Raw genomic sequence first — 18,083 nt, forward strand, 5'->3', positions numbered from 1 at the left:
AAGTCAGTCGCATTATCACTGCTCCAGAAACAGCACGTCGCATTCTTAAGAATTGCCTAACAGTTGTCCTAAAACATCAGGAAAGTGAAAGAAGACGTTATCAAGTATTTGAAGTACCAACTCCAACAAGGTAAAGTGATACTCATTCGATATATTACGATTATGAAAACTGACTTTATGATCGATTTTGAGACGAAGATTTGCAAGGGTGGGGCTGGACGTAAAAGGTTGACTGAACAAGAACTGTTGGCCTCTGAACAGCGACGTAAAAAACTACAACATGAGACCTATTTAAGAAATAAAGGAAAGCGAAAGAAGACTTATATTGAATAATGTAGAAAATTGACTGACCTAGAAAAGTTGTCCTCTGTACTACGACGTAAAAACTACAATATCAGACCTATTTAAGAAATAAAGAGAAGCGAAGGAAGACTTATATTGATAAACATAGAACAACTTATTCAATAAGAACAGAAGGGAAAGAAACAGACGAAGATTTGCAAAGGTGGGGTTGGACGTAGAAAGTTGACTGACCAAGAACAGTTGGTCTCTGAACAGCGATGTAAAAACTTAAACATCAGACCTATTTAACAAATAAAGAAAAGCGAAGGGAGACTAACATTAATAAAGATAGAAAAACTTATTCAACAAGAAAAGAAGAGCAGAAGAAAACAAACGAAAACTTGCAAGGGTGGGTTTGGGCGTAGATAGTTCACTAACCAAAACAATTGGCCTCTCAGTAGCAATGAAAAATCTTAAGAATCTGAACTAACAAATGAAGAAAAGAGAAAGAAGTCTTACATTCATAAACGCAGAAAAACTTATTCAACAAAAACAGAAGGGGAAAAAAGAAAACGAAGATTTGCAAGGGTGGGGTTGGACGTAGAAATTTGACTGACCAAGAATAATTGGCCTCTGAATAGCGACGTAAAATCTTAAAAATATGAACTATCTAACAAATAAAAAAAGCGAAGGAAGACTTACATTGATAAACCTAGAAAAACTAATTCAACAAGAACAGAAGGGAAAAAAGCAAAGGAAGAATTGCAAGGGTTGGGTTGCCCGTAGATAGTTGACTAACCAAGAACACTTGGCATCTGAACAGCGACGTAAAGAACTAAAACATCAGAACTATTCAACAAAAACAGAAGAGATAAAAAAGAAGACTTACATTGATAAACGAGTCCATATTAACGACACATGTAGAGAAACAGACGAAGATTGGCAAGGGTTGGATTGGACGTAGATAGTTGACTAACCAAGAACAGTTAGCCTTTGAAAAGCGACGTGAAGAACTAAAACATCAGAACTATTCAACAAAAAACAGAAGAGGAAAAAAAGAAGACTTGCAAGGGTGGGGTTGGACGTAGATAGTTGACTAACCAAGAACTGTTGGCATCTGAAAAGCGACGTAAAGAACTAATCCATCAGATCTATTTAACAAATAAAGAAAAGCGAAGAGAGAGTTACATTGATAAACATAGAAAACGTATACAACATGAACAGAAGGGAAAAAAAGAAAAGAAAAAACAGACGAAGATCAGCAATGGTGTTGCTGGACGTAGAAAGTTGACTAACCAAGAACAGTTAGCCTCTGAAAAGCGACGTAAAGAACTAAAACATCAGAACTATTGAACAAAAAACAGAAGAGAAAAAAAGAAGACTTGCAAGGGTTGGGTTGGACGTAGATATTTGACTAACCAAGAACTGTTGGCATCTGAAAAGCGACGTAAAGAACTAATCCATCAGACCGATTTAACAAATAAAGAAAAGCGACGGGAGAGTTACATTGATAAACATAGAAAAACGTATACAACATGAACAGAAGGGAAAAAAAGAAAAGAAAAAACAGACGAAGATTAGCAAAGGTGTTGCTGGACGTAGAACGTTGACTGATCAAGAACAGATGGCCTCTGAACACCGACGTAATAAAATAAAATATCAGAACTATTCAACAAAAAACAGAAGAGAAAAAAGAAGAAGACTTGCAAGGGTGGGGTTGGACGTAGAAAGTTGACTAACCAAGAACTGTTGGCCTCTGATCAGCGACGTAAAGAAGTAAAATATCAGATTACAGGAAGCGCTCCGAAAAGATTAGCCATCGTTGTCGTCAAAAAATGACGTCATCAACAATATCACCTTATATTTGTTTATACACGGGGGTTAGTTTATTGTCTTACTTAAGATTTTAAAACACAACCAAACCCCTTCGGGAGGTTGGTCAAGTGTTTAAACACCCCATTCGTTGTGGTTAATTTAGTTTCTTACTCTGTGGTTAAAACACTTGAATGAGACACTAAACTAACAACTCTTCGGGACTAACAAAGGTTGGTTGCGTTTTACAAACTTGACCAACCCCCCTAGGAGCTCCGAAAGGAGCGCTCTGCTCTAGTTATTGGATAATAGTTCTCCAAGCATGTCACCTGCCTACACATATTCTCTATTAGCTGAATGCTTTCTTCTTTTTAGCTATCTTCACATTTACTCCAGGTAGAACGATGTTGGTATAGTATAGCGTAATAGCCGAGTGATGTTGGCAATCTGTAGGTGAGGTGATGTAAGAAGAGAGTTGAAAGTTCAGTAAATCTTATTGGTACGTAGATTTTGTATTTTGTGTGAATTTTTAGTAATATACTGTTATTTAGCGTTCGTAATTATGAATATTGCTTGAAATTTTTAAACATCACGGCATCTTATGAGTTTTATTTGATTAAATGTTTAAAGTAATTAGCCAAAATGCCATGTGGTACTGATCCATATGGAAAAAGTAAGAAACCGATATTGTCATTCTCGCATTAAAAATTCGACTTTGGAGGTTTACGATTCTAGTCGTTGCAGAGGAGAAGCTGCTAATGGGTGAAAATGTAAGGAAACGTTTGGTAATTGTAATTAAATTTTTAATTGAATATGAACTAATAATTAAATTTTTAATAGAATACGAACTAAGGATTAAGTTCACACTTTGCAGCTTTACCTGTTCTTTATTATGATGCACAGTAATAGTCAGTGGAGTAACAGAAAAGTTGAAGTAGGAAATGTAGGAAGATGTTCTCATAATTTAATTTGATACTGGCAGCTAACTTTTCAGACAACTTAGATCACTATTGCAGCATGCAATTCTATGGCAGGAGTAATACAATTTCTTGTTTTGTAATTTACTTAAGTCTGTGTCATATGTATAGTGCCATGCATTCTTAATCTTGGCACTAGGTGAAAGTGAGTTGTTAGCTTCAAACCCTGGCCACTTTATTCTCCCCAAAATAATCTCCAGTACTTATTGGACAGGAGGCTGGGTGTTCCTCATTGCTAATCTGAATTCGAATTAATTACATTCCATAGTTCCTTCATAGTACAAGCCAAGGATGTGGAATTTGTCGTAATGTGAATATGATGAGTTGGCAAACAGAAAAATTTTACCCTGCCAGGATTCAAACCCTAGTTGTCCAACCAGTAGTCTAGTCTGTAAGTACAAACTGTGTGAAGTTTGGCAGAAGATGATGTTTTGGATGCATGCTGAAGAGACTCTGTATGTTGTCATTGTATTACAGAGTTGTTCAAAAAGAAAAAGCTCTTCTGCAAAATTATCTGTCATATATTCAAAGAAAAGTATTCAGTTTTGGGTGGTTCTTAACCGCAGCACAGCTTATATTTTAACTTTCTTAAATTCTGTATATTTAAGAAAATATAATGACACTTCAATGATAGATTTTCCAGTTTATGTGAATTTTTATTGCTTGCTTCTGTCATGACAGTACAACCTAATATTAAAATCAGAAAATAATGACTCATTATAAATGCATATTTCAAGGTCATGGAGAAATTAAAATTTACAAACCACAATTAAAAATGTGTACTTCATTTGAATAAATCTTCCCACTCCTGTTTTATGACTTTATGGCTTAAAATATATGTTTGTATATTTCATTCTTAGGATTGTTCCAGTTTTGTGAAGCTGAAATCATGAACACATCACTGACTGCAAAGGAAATTCGCAAAGCATTCATTGATTTCTTTATTCAAAAGAAGCAACATGAATATGTTCATTCATCATCAACGATTCCACTGGATGATCCAACTCTGCTTTTTGCCAATGCTGGCATGAATCAGGTACAGTTTGTGATAAGTGTGAGTCTGCAATAATGTTTACAAGAATAAACAGATGTTAAGAAGTTCTCCCATAACATGAATCAGAATATGCTCAAGTATGTAAAGAATTTCAGTTTTTTTGAGATTCTAATGAGAGAAATTAATTGTATTGGTAGCAGAATATTAGTTGTATCCCAAGACCATGTTTTAATTTTTGTAATTTTACTGTTGCAGTTCAAGCCAATTTTCCTGGGTACTGTTGACCCCAACAGTGATATGGCAAAATGGCTAAGAATTGTTAACACCCAGAAATGCATTCGAGCTGGTGGCAAGCACAATGACCTGGATGATGTTGGAAAGGATGTGTACCATCATACGTTCTTTGAAATGTTGGGAAACTGGTCCTTTGGAGACTATTTTAAGGTTGTGAAATTCTCTTATATTCCTCATTAGTTCAGAAAATTAGGTCAAATATTATCTTGAATCTTTCATAGAATCCAAAGTGACAAGATCTTTTCAGGCAAACAGCCATGTGAGTTCATAACAAGGATGATAATTATTACTGCTAATGTTCCTTCTGAGTTTGGCTTTGCTAATTCTGTGCTGTGTGCTGCGATATAATTTCCTTTTCAGTCAGAGATTTGTGAACTGTGGCCATTATGAAATTTATATGCCAGATTTTACCTTTTGACAAATTTGATAGGTCAGTAAAGATATTTCATGTGTGTGTGTGTAGATGTTGATTTTACATGCCTGGTAACTTGCATTATAAAGGTATGTTTTGTTAAGTAGGATTTAAGGTTCTTGTAGTGGTGAAGTTTATCAGACCACACAGCACTAGAACCCATAAGAAAGACATCTTCATATTTTTTGTCTTGTTCTCTACAAAGACGTAGCAAACCCAAGGGTGAGAATTTTATGGTGAATATGGAGATTATGTAGGTGTTCAGTATGCAAAGGGACCAGTAAAGAAGATGAAAGAGATAAGTACAGAGATGTGGTATGTGGTACATGACACATGAAAATGATAAAAAGTATGGTAATAGAAAGCTTTCTGTTCATCCTTCCATCAGGACATGGATTGACCTCGTGATTACACAGTGGGTTCTTAGCAAAATATGGATTTATTTCACACTATTACAGGTACAATTGATTATTTTCTGGATAATACATGACATTTCACAAATCACAGTCCTGATTATCTGGGTATAAATGCCTTTTTGTACACTAACAAAGTTTTGGTTTCCGTATGCCAGTAGATAATGTAGCCACTCATTCAGCACTTCACAATCCGTGACTTTTGCTTTTACTTCACAGTAAACTCAAGACTGACTCGCTTATCACTGCAGCAGTAGGGTGGCTCTGTGCCTGAGCTCATATTTATAGTACATGTAACTCTTGCCAGATGTCTACAGTTGTTTTCATCAGCATTGAGAGATATTACTCTTTCTCTCAGCCTGTCAGTACAACCTGTGATGTTACTAATGTAGTTTCTCTTATTCTTTGCAGAAAGAGATTTGTACATGGGCTTGGGAACTTCTCACTCAAGTGTTTAAACTCCCCGCTGACCGTCTTTATGTAACTTATTTTGGAGGGGATGAATCTGCTGGTCTAGAACCTGATGAAGAATGTAAACAAATATGGATCAGTTTAGGGTATGTTTATTGATTATAATGTGTTGGGGTATTAACTCCTATAATTCATTGCATGTGGGTATAGAATGAATTTAAGATATGTAACAGTTGTAATAAAGATTCAGTGCTACATAAACTGCAATTTATAGATAATAAAATAACCTGGAAATTAGTAAACAATCAGTATAGTTTGCTCAGTGACATTACTGTTTATTAAAACCTAGATACATATACAGAATGACTTTATTATAATGCTTTAAGACCCTGAATGTTCAATTGTAGTTAAGGATATTGTTTAATTTTTGTTATTGCTCCAAACAGATATTTTCAACTCTTGCTGAATGAACATGCAGCTTTCAGTATTCTTTTTTTGTTACAAAAATGAAATAAATGCTGGAGAGTGATAAAAGGAAATGGTTCTCTTGTAATTAAGTAATAAATGTCAGCTTTACAGCATTTGTAATATCAGTTGAGAAATGGCAGGGTCTTGATGTGTGGAGGATTTGGCATGTTTTATGGAATTGTCTCATAATTTATCTGGCTATATTACGGAAAACAGTGGAGAATCGTGGGCAGTGTTGCTGAGCAATTTAAACCGTGGCTCTTTTGTGCACAAAGCAGCATGCTAATCACTATGCTGTGACATACAGTAATATAATTGCACCATGTTAAAATATTCTTTTAATGTTTCTCTGTGTTTGGTATTAAATTGTTGCTTTCATCTCTGTTGTCTCATTGTTAAAATTACCAAAATTTGTTTTAAATTGATTTCCTTCTTAAATGAGGATTTCACCAAACAGTGAAACTCTGTTTAAGGTTTTCCTGGGGAACATGCATTGAGAAAATTGAGAAAAACCTTAAATGGGAGTTACGTCAGAATGATAGAGAAAATTACTTCTTTGGTTATAAAAACACTTGCAAAACTATAAGATTTGCAGGATATAATTGTATTTTAGAATAAATAAAGTAAGGTACAACTATAACAAGAAAAAGGAAGCATGCATATATATGTACGTAGCAGATATGTTATTTCTTGAAATAATCCAAAACCAGTACTGCAATTCATACATGGAAGTTCAGAATGGGTTCACAAACACAGCCTTCCAATTTTACTGTCAACACATTGCAGAGTTCCTCATTAGGCGTTTATGTACTTTCTTTATTTTCAGGGTATATAATCTTTTAATGTTTTTCAGCCTCCCACCTTCTCATGTATTACCTGGCAACATGAAAGATAATTTCTGGGAGATGGGAGAGACTGGCCCTTGTGGTCCTTGTTCAGAGCTGCATTTTGATCGGATTGGTGATCGTGATGCAGCTTACCTGGTGAATCAAGATGACCCTGATGTACTGGAAATTTGGAATCTTGTGTTCATCCAGTTCAACAGGTAATGCTGTGTAACATAGACTGTGAATATGATTCATACTTAGCAAGTGATATTGTCATGCTTATGTACTAGAGAGTGGGAAGTGAGTGATTGCAGAGTTACTCTGTGCGTCACAGGTCGAAAGACTAAAGTAATAGCACATATGAATAAATGACCCAAAATGATTACACCATGTTTCAGGAGCTGGCTTTGCTACCATCTTCACTTAAAAAACCTGTTCTGTTGAGTCCGATAGATGGGGCTAATCCCAATCCCTATATCACACAGGATAGGCATTTTCACGTGAAGATGGGAGCAGAGCCAGCTCCCAGAGCATAGTTGTCTTGTTGTAAAATACTGAATGATGGATCAAGTCCAGAAAAACTAATTTTGAATTTGTGACCATATGTACTTATGCCAGCTCTAAATTTTTTGTTTTGTGTTGCAGTAAATGTAAACATAGTTTTTTTTCTTTCCCCCCTCAGAGAATCAGACTGTAGTTTGAAGTCGCTTCCCAAGAGGCATATAGACTGTGGATTGGGACTGGAGCGACTGGTTTCTGTCATCCAGGAGAAACGTTCTAACTACGATACAGATCTGTTTCTGCCTCTGTTTCATGCAATTCAGAAAGTAAGTACATTAATGTTTTTATGTACTTATATAAGAATGTGTGGGAAAACTCAGATAATGTTAAATATCTCATGTTGTTTAACATCATATGGTCCAAGGGTATGTTATGTTGATTTCCTTAATTGTTTGTTGTGATAATACCTTTGGAATTACCACAATTTTTCTTCCATGAAGGCTGGAGTGCCCTTGTGTCTTGATTGGGTAATAATAATATTTTTTATTTAATTGGATGTATATTACGTTCCTAGACAGTTCAGCTCTTGAAATTTTAAAACATTCATAGTATGAAAAGTTGAATAAACAGAATTTCAAAGAGCATGCTAATATAAATAAATTTATGCAGTCTGATAAAGGTTTAGTACCAGCAGAATATATCACAAAGAGTTTTATCTGGCAGTGGTTCAGAACTAGTTTTAAATTATTGCAATTCACACCAACACATTAGTCAAATGAGTCATTTTGAAGCTTGGTGCACTGAGCATTGGCCATATGGCAGGATCACAATTGCAGTGTTGTGTGTGTTGAGTCAGGAAGACACAAGTGGCTACAAAATGTTGGTGCTCTTAAGTGCAAAGCATGTACTCATGTATTATAGGTTCCATACATATGTAAAGTGATGGAAAACATTTGCAGAAATTTAGGCTCTGTACATTTGGATTTATGTCTTTTATTTCATGAATCTATAAATTTTTAACAAATTTTTATGAAAATAAAAATAGCAATATAGAATTTGGCAATAAGCCTATATTTTATTTTTAAAAACCTCTTTTTTAAACTAATTTAGCAGAATAGTCTTATAGATGTAAAAGATTTCTTCAGTACTTAGTACTGTTACTGGTTAAACCCCCCAAGTTCAAATCCAGTCACCAGTCCTGTAGTGTGGGGATTTAAATGCCTTATTCCTGTACTATAAAGGTGAAAGAGTGTGAACAGCTTTTTTGATGTTGAATTTTTACCCTGTCATGTTTGCTTCTAGGGCACTGGGGTACCACCATACAGAGGTCGTGTTGGCAGTGATGATGATGATGGTGTGGACATGGCTTATCGTGTTTTGGCAGACCATGCTCGGACTTTGACCATAGCTTTGGCAGATGGAGGACATCCTGACAATACTGGTCGAGGGTTAGTTCTTAATTTAGGACTTTACTTTTTTGTGTTATCAGTTTCATTATACTGAGCATAACTTCTCTGACTTTTATTTGGAAAATACTCAGTTTGAGTTTTGTTTGGAAATCATCCATTCTCAAACTTAGACATTGTTTGCAGAATACAAAATACAATGCAACCTTAGAAAAGTAGAATTTATAAAAATCAGAAAAATGCTCATACTACCTTGTATTTATAATATATGACAATGCAGTTAATGCATTTGGTCACCGAGTACTTTGACAGCTGAGGAGTGGAAGTGAGATTCATTGCTTTCATTCTTTTGTGTACTGAAGGCTTAACAAAAAATATGTATACCATAGTCAGTATACTGACTGGCTATGGACTGGATGACCAGGGTTCAATTCCCAGCTGGGGAAGGAATTATTTTCAAACCAGCTGTGGATACCATCCAGCCTCCTATCCTGTGGGTACTTGGCACCTCTCCCCTGTGGCCTAAGCAGCTGCATTGTGAAGCTGACTCATCTTGAGCGTAAAAGTGTATTGATCTAACTATCCACTCCGCTTGAAGTCCTCATTGCATGGTTACTTAATTAAGAACAGGGACTTTTTTACTTAAATGTAAGGCTTGCTGGAAAACATCTTGCTTGTATTGAGAGATTCTAGCAGTAATAAGTTATTTTATTTATGTTTCACTATATTGGAAGTTTTATCCCTCTTTTTCCCCCCTCAGTTATGTTTTGAGGCGCATTCTGCGGCGAGCTGTCAGGTATGCTACAGAAAAGCTGAATGCCAAACCTGGATTTTTTGCAACTCTTGTTAACACAGTTGTAGAGATACTTGGGGATACATTTCCAGAGGTCAGTATTACACATTGTGATGCACATAATTGCTGTATTAATTTCATTTCAGTACATGTCACTCTGTTATTCACGTACTGTAAAATTAAGAACAAGTAAATTCTTTTATATTTCATTCTTAAGTTGACTAGTTTTCTTCCACAGGTTAGGAAGGATCCACAGAGTATTATAGATATGATAAATGATGAAGAAGCACAGTTCCTTAAGACTTTGACTAGAGGACGTAACCTGCTCAACCGGACCATTGTGAAGCTGGGTAATTCCAAAACTGTTCCAGGTATAGCTTCACTCTTTTGTTTTTCCTTTAACAATCGTAAATATGTGAACACCTTAAGAAAATAACACAGAAACTCAGTTTAGGAATAAATACAGAAAATTACTAAATGCAATATTATGTTCATAATACAGGACAGATATGTGATACAAGAATTATTTACAAATCCTTGAATATCATGGCAAAGTAGAGTCAATTGGGAACAGCAGCAACAAATGGAAATTGCATTCATGACAAAATAGAGAATAGATTAAATCTTGGAAATCCATAGAACAGTCTATTTAGAATATTGTATATACCTATCATCTTTCAAGATTAAAGTATATATGACTGTAATTTGATACATTATTTAGCATTGATATAAAACTTGGTCTGTTACTCATGAGAAACAACATAGTTTGAAGATGTTCAAGAACAAATTATAGAGGAATATGCAGACAAGAGAGGAGAATTAACAGGACAGTAAAAGAATTACATATTTATTGTTATTGACACATGTGGCAATTGTGGAAGAAACAAAAAAAAATACTCAAGATTGTTTGTTGAAAACAAACATTCACAGGGAAATAAATTTTGGAGATACTTATAGAAATTAACTGACTCCTGATGGGGTTCAGAGGCTGCCTGTTGCATGTAGCCATCATTTTGTATAGTTATGATCGGAAGGGATGTATATTATGTCTAATTCAAAGGTGATGTGGCATGGAGACTGTACGATACCTACGGGTTCCCAGTTGATTTAACACAGCTGATGTCTGAGGAGAAGGGCCTTGCTGTTGACATGGATGCGTATGAGGATGCAAAGAAACAGGCTCAGGTAATGTATGACTTTCATGCTTGAAGTTTGAAGGTTTCTGATGATGTTGGATTATATTATGTAAAATTGTTTTGTTTTTTTGAACTTTGTCAATCATATTTTCCATATGATTTTATAAATTAGATGGACAAAGTTCAAAAGAATTTTACACAACTTTTGTGCTGTTTAGATGTTCCAGAAGGTGGAAAGTAGGAAGGAATGGAAGTTTTAGTTGATGTTGATGTGGTATTTTTGAAGGGTAGCTAACATAATGAAGTAGGAGTTTGTTATTCAGACATTCACATTGAATGCATAGTCTAGTGTAAGCTGTAAGGAAGTTGAGAAGCATGAATATATTTACTACTTTGAAAACAGAAATGGAAACCTCTGTGTCAATAAATACTGCTTCATGAAATGGTTTCCTGTTTTAAGACTAAAATTTCTTTATTCTAAAAAGGCACATTACTATTATCCATTTACCAAGATAGACCGTGGATATAAGTATAGAAGAGTTTGTGATCATGTGAGCTCTTGTATAGGTTCTTACAGGCACTATCATCAGTAATGTGCTTGAGGGTTAAGGCTCCTATAGGAACCTGCATAACATGGTATCACATAATGATTATGCATTCTTCTACAGTTACAATCAGTGCCTAATCACAGTGAATAGGCAGTAGAATACATCAGCTGTTTATCTTGTAACCTTATGAAAATTGCACAATTTTGTGCAATTATCTGACAGTTCACAAACAAGAAATAAGCTTGGCTATATATATACTACCTGCAGTTTGTCAGTGAATCAGTTCATACCAGGTGAATAATACTTAAATGTAATCTAACCTTTGCTAGTAGTATTTCTTGCACATTAGATGTAATTGTTTACTGTTGGGACCCAGTTTCTTTAAGTAGGTTAATGGCATTTCTTTGTACACCAGATGTAGTGGTTATGCTGCCTTGTGGTAGTGACCAGAGCCTCATTTGTGAAAAGCAGAATGCACTGTGTAAGGATAAGTTTGTCATGTAAGTAGGAGAGGTTTTATATTGAACATCCTATCCCACACACCCCAGGAAGAAAGAGTTGTGGGAAATAGAAATAAAATATTATGGGTATAGTACATGATCCCTTATCTGGAAAGCCTGGGAACTAGGACTTTTTTTGATTTTATGATTTTCTGGATTTTAGGTCTTTATGCAGAGGAATTTTAATACAGACAAAATAAATAATAAAAATTGTATGTTGAGGTATGTTTTAATATATTTTGTCAAATTATTCACAATTTTGTTTTTGTGAGAAATAAAAGAACCTCTAAAAGCTGGGGTTGTATCACCATGATGTAAAAAATGCACAAGGTGGTGAATCAAAGAACCATGAAGCACCAGTTTTAAACATGACAAGCATATGAAAATGCTGCCCTTGAAATCACTGGGAAAAAATACGGATTTTAAGGCCTTATGGATTTTGGAAAGCTGGCTGCATGGTCTGACACTATATATTGATCTTCACAATGTTAAATTACATATGCACTATGAAATTAGTAATAATAGTTCTGCTGGTGGTTTCATGTATGTGTGATTGATGTTTTTCTGCAATTGCAGATTTTGTCACAAGGTAAAGGAGGATGGTATGATGATAAACTTAACTTAGATATCCATGCCATTAATGAGCTCCAAGAACAAGGTGTTCCTCGAACTAATGATTTAGCAAAGTACAACTATCATGCTACGTCTGAAGATAAAGATGCAGAATATGGTAAGTGAGTGTTTGGTCAGTTATATATTTCAATAAACATAAAAGTTTGTCTGGACCTCCAGGTTGGATGGGGGTAGTATTAAAATGTCCATGGAAAATAGGTTTTGAGGGTGGAAACTTTATTGAATTCACTGAAGATCATGTTTGGTTGTGGACTTTGGTTCTAGCTGGATTAAACTTTGGTTCTGTTTACAGTATGTCAGTACTGAGAGTCAGTTGGTTATTCATTTGGTTGGTTCATTCCACTAGTAGGTAGACATTAAAGAAAGTAGTAGCTCACATTGGTGTGAACGGTCTGAAGTATTATTGTAGCTTTCAGTTACAGCACACATTCTCATTGTAAATTGTAGTGCCATTCCACTGGTACTCATATATGGACAGAGACAGCCTTATTAAAAACATTGTGCCATATTCCACTATGGTGTGTAAAGAACACTTATTTGATTAATTTCATATGAAAAAGATTAAACTGGATGGTGAAATAGAGGATATGAGTCTGCTAATCCTTTTGGTGAAGGCGTGATAACGGGAAGGAGGCATCACTGTTGTTTATGTCTCATTTGTAAAGATTAGAAACTCTATGCAGTACTGTTAAGAATTTATAATGTTACTCTTTAATCCTTCCAGTGTTTGAGGCTTGTTCTGCCATTGTGATAAGACTGCGGCATTCCAAGAAGTTTATGGATTGTGTGACCTCAGGGAATGAGTGTGGTGTTCTGCTGGACAGGACTTCTTTCTATGCAGAACAAGGAGGACAAATTTATGATGAAGGCTTCTTAGTCAAAGTTGGAGATGAGGTTAGAATATAAATGGAAATTACACACAGTGAAATTGCCATTTTGTTTCTTTGAGGAATAATGACATGAAGATAATTTTGCTTTTTATAAAATAACAACCATTGCGATAATATCTTCTATATTTATCAAAAAACATCTCATAACTATGTAGCGTGACATTTGCTTGGATGGATTGAAGAAACCATGAAATATCCCAGTTAGGATAGCCAGTCTCCACCCTGAGACCAAAATCTGTTACTTCTAAGGCAACTGCTTTACTGGAAAGCCAAACCAGCTTGGCTTCTGGCTTTATAAGGAATTAAAATGTGTGATATGAAATTTTTAATCACATCTTTAGGCCACAATACAGTGTGTAACTTGGCTAGTGCCTGAAGTGCAACCATATGAAATTGGACTTCAAATTTTTCTGCATTTTAGAGACATTTCCTGCCGGTGTTGCCAGGCGGAAAGTTAGTAGAAATTTGAGTTTTGAATTATTTGCAAATCAAACATTTCAAGTAGTCATACTGCTGTATTAATGCTGTTTTTTCTTCTGCAGAGTGTAGAATTCTCTGTAAAGAATGTGCAGATTCGAGGTGGATACATACTGCATATTGGCACCGTAGAAGGAACGCTCCGTGTTGGAGATGAGGTGTCATTACATATTGACACATCTCGGAGACGCCTGGTTATGAACAACCATACAGGGACCCATGTGTTGAATTTTGCTTTGCGGTCTGTGCTGGGGACAGAGGCAGATCAGAAGGGTTCTCTTGTAGCACCTGACAGGCTACGTTTTGACTTTACAAACAAGGTATGCACCTTACTTGTTTAATGTTGGCTTTTAAATAGCTTTTCTTTCATTGTCTAAGATTGAAATGTGGGATGTTACTAGAAAGTGTGTTCCTCGGATTTTGTCTGATTTGACATGATCATTTTAGTGCAGCCTTTGACATCCCAGTTGTCCCCTGCAGTTTTAACACCATACTGATAAAATGCACTTCATGCAGTCATTTTTGTACACCTTCAGGGGTGACCCAGTTCTGGACAATGAATGACTGATAATATGTTTCTTCTTTTATATTCTTTATATGTGTATGTTTTGTTGTAAAGTGTTGATTTCACACATTTTACTTTTTTTTATTAATGCTGTAACTTGTATGTGGTTTCTCACATTTCTGGTGTATTATTTTTTGGAAATGTAAAGTCAGTGTTACTGTTTATACATAATTTTGCAGATAATGACATGTTTGTTCATTTATGTTATTTTATTTCTTATATGTGTACACAGATATGTATATATTCAGAAAATGTAAATATTTATTGTAAGAGAATGGTTTGAGTAATGATACCTCTTTATCATAATGTAGTATTTATAAACTTCTTTGTATGTTTATCACTGGTAGGGTGCCATGTCTGTTGAGCAAGTAAAAGCTACAGAAATTCAGTCCAATGATCTGATTGATCGAAATGAGCCTGTTTATGCTAAAGAAGCAAGCTTGGCTGTTGCAAAGACAATCCAAGGCCTCCGTGCAGTATTTGAGGAGACATATCCAGATCCCGTTAGAGTGGTGTCTATAGGAATCCCTGTTGAGAAACTGGAGGATGACCCATATGGACCAGCAGGCAGCAATACTTCAATTGAATTTTGTGGTGGAACGTGAGTGAGTTGTCTTAATGGTTTGAATTTGATGAATATAAATCACAGTTTTCTTTCTTACATATTTACCTGCCGAGGTAACGTTCTGCTTCACAGTTGATTAGGAACTGTTGTGTTATGGTTTTTAACACACACAAACTATGCAAATATTTCAGTAATATAAAATATATAATCATTTATTTCACTTAAGAGTTGATGAATGAAGCTGCATGAAGTAATGAGAGGTAAAATGGCTTTGTGTGGAAGATTACATCAGCATCAATGTTTCAGCAGTAGGGCAAGTTGTTGCCCTCGAGCAAGAACTGGTAGAGGGGGTGCAGGGATGAAAACTTACAAATAACTTAACTTTGGCAGTAGCTGTTCGGAGCAGGTGCACGAAGTAATTTGCGCAGGAAGACTGTGGCTTTGCTGGAGCAAGGAGTAAAGATCATCACTTTATGTAGTTGCGTAGTTTTACTTCTCTGATCAATGGATTGTATTTGAAATCCAGAAGTGCAGTTGTTGTTGTATGTCGGTGGGCAGTGTTGGTGCACGCTTCTGTGTTCCGCACTGAAAGCCAAGAGACTGACATGTCCAGAACTTTCTTCCAAAATGTGTGGTGCAGCTGCAGCAGAGCTATGATAAGGTGCATAGCTGTGAGTGGTTGACCTGCAGTTAGGCAACTGTTAATTCACTGCTTACATTTGTGACTGCAAGAATGCCAGCAGGTTCAGAATCCCATGAGAAAATTAACTTGTGACACTAGCAGTGACTGGTTCCTGTATAAATCTACTCATGGTAAAATTGTGACTGTTTTCACCTAATGACTGCAAAGTAATTCATCACAATTGCACATATTCTGTTTTCTAAAAAAAATACCCTTGGTCAGACATTAGCAGGAGACCAGTGGTTTGTCACAAAAATCGGTACAAACTGTGTCTCTTTCCTTTACTCTGTGTCTCATTTTAATGGTTGTGTATGAAATCTGTATGGGTTAAATACATCATTTGATCAAGCAGGGAGAAGCAGTGCACATAGGGCATTTGACAACCATCATGCTAACATTTCCAACATGGAGTTGTGTGGAGATTCTTATAAAATTACTAATGTAGAATTTTCTTTATTTAGACATTTACATCGAGCTGGACATATTGGAAGATTTGTTATCACAAGTGAAGAAGCAATTGCCAAGGGAATTAGAAGAATTGTGGCCCTTACAGGACCTGAAGCATTGAAGGTGAATGATACAACGGTTAATTTTTCCAGACTGTTCTGAATTGTATATACACAGTGGAATTAATGTGGCAAAGTGCTATCACAATAAAGATGCAGGGGTTGTCAAATTTTACTTGTGATGAAATTCAGTGTAATGATAATCATTAAGATTGATTTTACTTAATAATGGGATGGTGGGAGAACAAAATAATTAATGGTGGCTGTACTGGCTATAAAATTGAGAGCAAAGTAAATTTGGTGAATGCTTGTTACCATGCAATTCAAAATCTTTTGTTTTCCCATGTGCTATCTGAAAATGTAATGATTGAAATATTCAGAACTGTAATTTTACCTTTACCTCTTGACCAGATATTTTTAAGGTGATCAGATCAAGGAGGATGAGATAGGTGGGGTGTTTAGCATAAATATACGAGAAGTACATACAGAATTTTGGTTTCAGAGCCCGAAGACCACTGGCATACATAGGAACAGGTGGGAGAGTAGTTAAAAGAAGGATCTTAAAGAAATAAGGTTTGGGAATGTGGATAGAATTCTTTGGAATCAGGATTGGCCTTTTACAGAACACTGTAATGAGCCAGTAGGTTCCATAAAATGCAAGGAATTTCTTGACGAGCTGAGTGTACTATTGGCTTCTAAAGAAGGACTCTGCTGTGTTGAGTATAATGTAGCGGCTGTCACAAGTTGCAAAAATGGCTGTCTTCTGGGTTGAAGATTACTGAAATTTCAGAAATCCTTGCTGCCTCCATCATCAGGGCAATGTAATCATAAAAATTAGACCAGTATTAATTTTTATGATAGTTTTACCTGCTTAACCCTGCAAAGCACTGCTGAAATGATAAATAAATAATGTTTGTAAATTGAAAAAAATATAAATATATGTGGTTTGTTGTAGCAGAAATTCATAAATTGTGGGATAGGTATGTGCATATTTTCTGAAAGTCCTTGCAGTACGGACACATGAAGTTCTCATTAAATAATTTATTTTTCTGCTAGGCTTTGAAGAAGACAGAGTTGCTTGAAAATGAGTTGAACAACTTGATATCTTTGCTGAAAAGTGATGATGTTAAGATCAGCAACAAGGACCTTGTGAAGAAAATTGTGGAACTCAATGATGATGTCTCCCATGCTACTATACCATATTGGAAAAAGGTCTGGTACTAGTTTGTTTAGTCACGTAAACCACTTTTAGTCTGGTTGATGCTAAACAGTTGTTCTACTGCAAATTGCAGAGTGTGGTTGTGTTGGTGAGAAAAACTTGCATTGAGGCTGTATCTGAAGTAAGACCACAGTAAAGTGTGTTTAATTTGGCTAATAAGTTTTCTGGGTGTACCAGATTTAGTAATAATGTAGATATTTGAATATTATTTTGTAATGTTATGAAGCATAACCAAAATGCAAATTTAATTTGTCTTCACATCAAAGAAGGATACTTAATTTTTTTAATATGTGTAGGAGGACATGAGATCATGTTTGAGGCACCTGAAGAAACAGTTGGATGACAAGGATCGGGCCAGCAAAGCTGCAGTTTGTGCTGATGTTGTAGAAGAAGTTAAAGCCTTGTTTGCTGCTAACCCAAAGACACCGATCATTGTACAAGAACTGAAAGCTTATTCAAATACAAAGGCAAGTCTTTTAATAATATTTATAGTTTTGAAGTTGTTTTGTCTTATTATGCCGAGGATGATTGTTTCTTGTACTAAGCAGAATGGTGTAGTAGTAACAGTGGTTATATGGTGGAGGTACTTGGTTCAGATTTGAAACAAGTTACCAACTGTTCTTGCTGAAGTCCTGTGTGGTTTTCCTCATTCACTCAAAGCAAATGTCTTATGTACAGTTTGAACTACTTAAGTAAGAGTTTGCGTTACTGTGTAACATGCGTCTTGATGTGTGATTTATGAAAACTGGTGACAGTTTATTGAATGTCATAG

At 35.6% G+C, this 18,083-nt stretch overlaps 1 protein-coding gene across 5 annotated transcripts in view; it reads left to right on the forward strand.

Annotated features, from left to right (window-relative positions):
• Positions 1-18,083, forward strand: part of AlaRS (alanine--tRNA ligase, cytoplasmic) — a 24,950-nt gene continuing 6,867 nt past the window's right edge. The window contains exons 1-18 of one of the 5 annotated variants that reach the window (XM_087349499.1): positions 1-130; positions 2,470-2,593; positions 3,932-4,107; positions 4,321-4,509; positions 5,596-5,741; positions 6,917-7,108; positions 7,573-7,717; positions 8,694-8,839; positions 9,558-9,684; positions 9,829-9,961; positions 10,651-10,775; positions 12,351-12,504; positions 13,132-13,301; positions 13,840-14,094; positions 14,687-14,940; positions 16,048-16,156; positions 17,149-17,304; positions 17,608-17,778. In XM_087349499.1, the coding sequence (XP_087205625.1) occupies positions 3,961-4,107; positions 4,321-4,509; positions 5,596-5,741; positions 6,917-7,108; positions 7,573-7,717; positions 8,694-8,839; positions 9,558-9,684; positions 9,829-9,961; positions 10,651-10,775; positions 12,351-12,504; positions 13,132-13,301; positions 13,840-14,094; positions 14,687-14,940; positions 16,048-16,156; positions 17,149-17,304; positions 17,608-17,778 (2,619 nt within the window). In that variant the 5' untranslated portion in view covers positions 1-130; positions 2,470-2,593; positions 3,932-3,960. Of the gene's footprint in view, positions 131-2,387; positions 2,594-2,740; positions 2,865-3,339; positions 3,463-3,931; positions 4,108-4,320; positions 4,510-5,595; positions 5,742-6,916; positions 7,109-7,572; positions 7,718-8,693; positions 8,840-9,557; positions 9,685-9,828; positions 9,962-10,650; positions 10,776-12,350; positions 12,505-13,131; positions 13,302-13,839; positions 14,095-14,686; positions 14,941-16,047; positions 16,157-17,148; positions 17,305-17,607; positions 17,779-18,083 lie in introns of those variants that run through there. The other 4 variants (XM_022079591.2, XM_022079589.2, XM_022079592.2 and 1 more) reach the window with 4 other exon arrangements.

The sequence above is a fragment of the Zootermopsis nevadensis genome, unplaced genomic scaffold, assembly GCF_977971745.1.
Source record: "Zootermopsis nevadensis isolate Lab colony 2312 unplaced genomic scaffold, Znev_1.0 Znev_ptg000016l, whole genome shotgun sequence".
In the NCBI taxonomy this organism is placed as follows: domain Eukaryota; kingdom Metazoa; phylum Arthropoda; class Insecta; order Blattodea; family Termopsidae; genus Zootermopsis; species Zootermopsis nevadensis.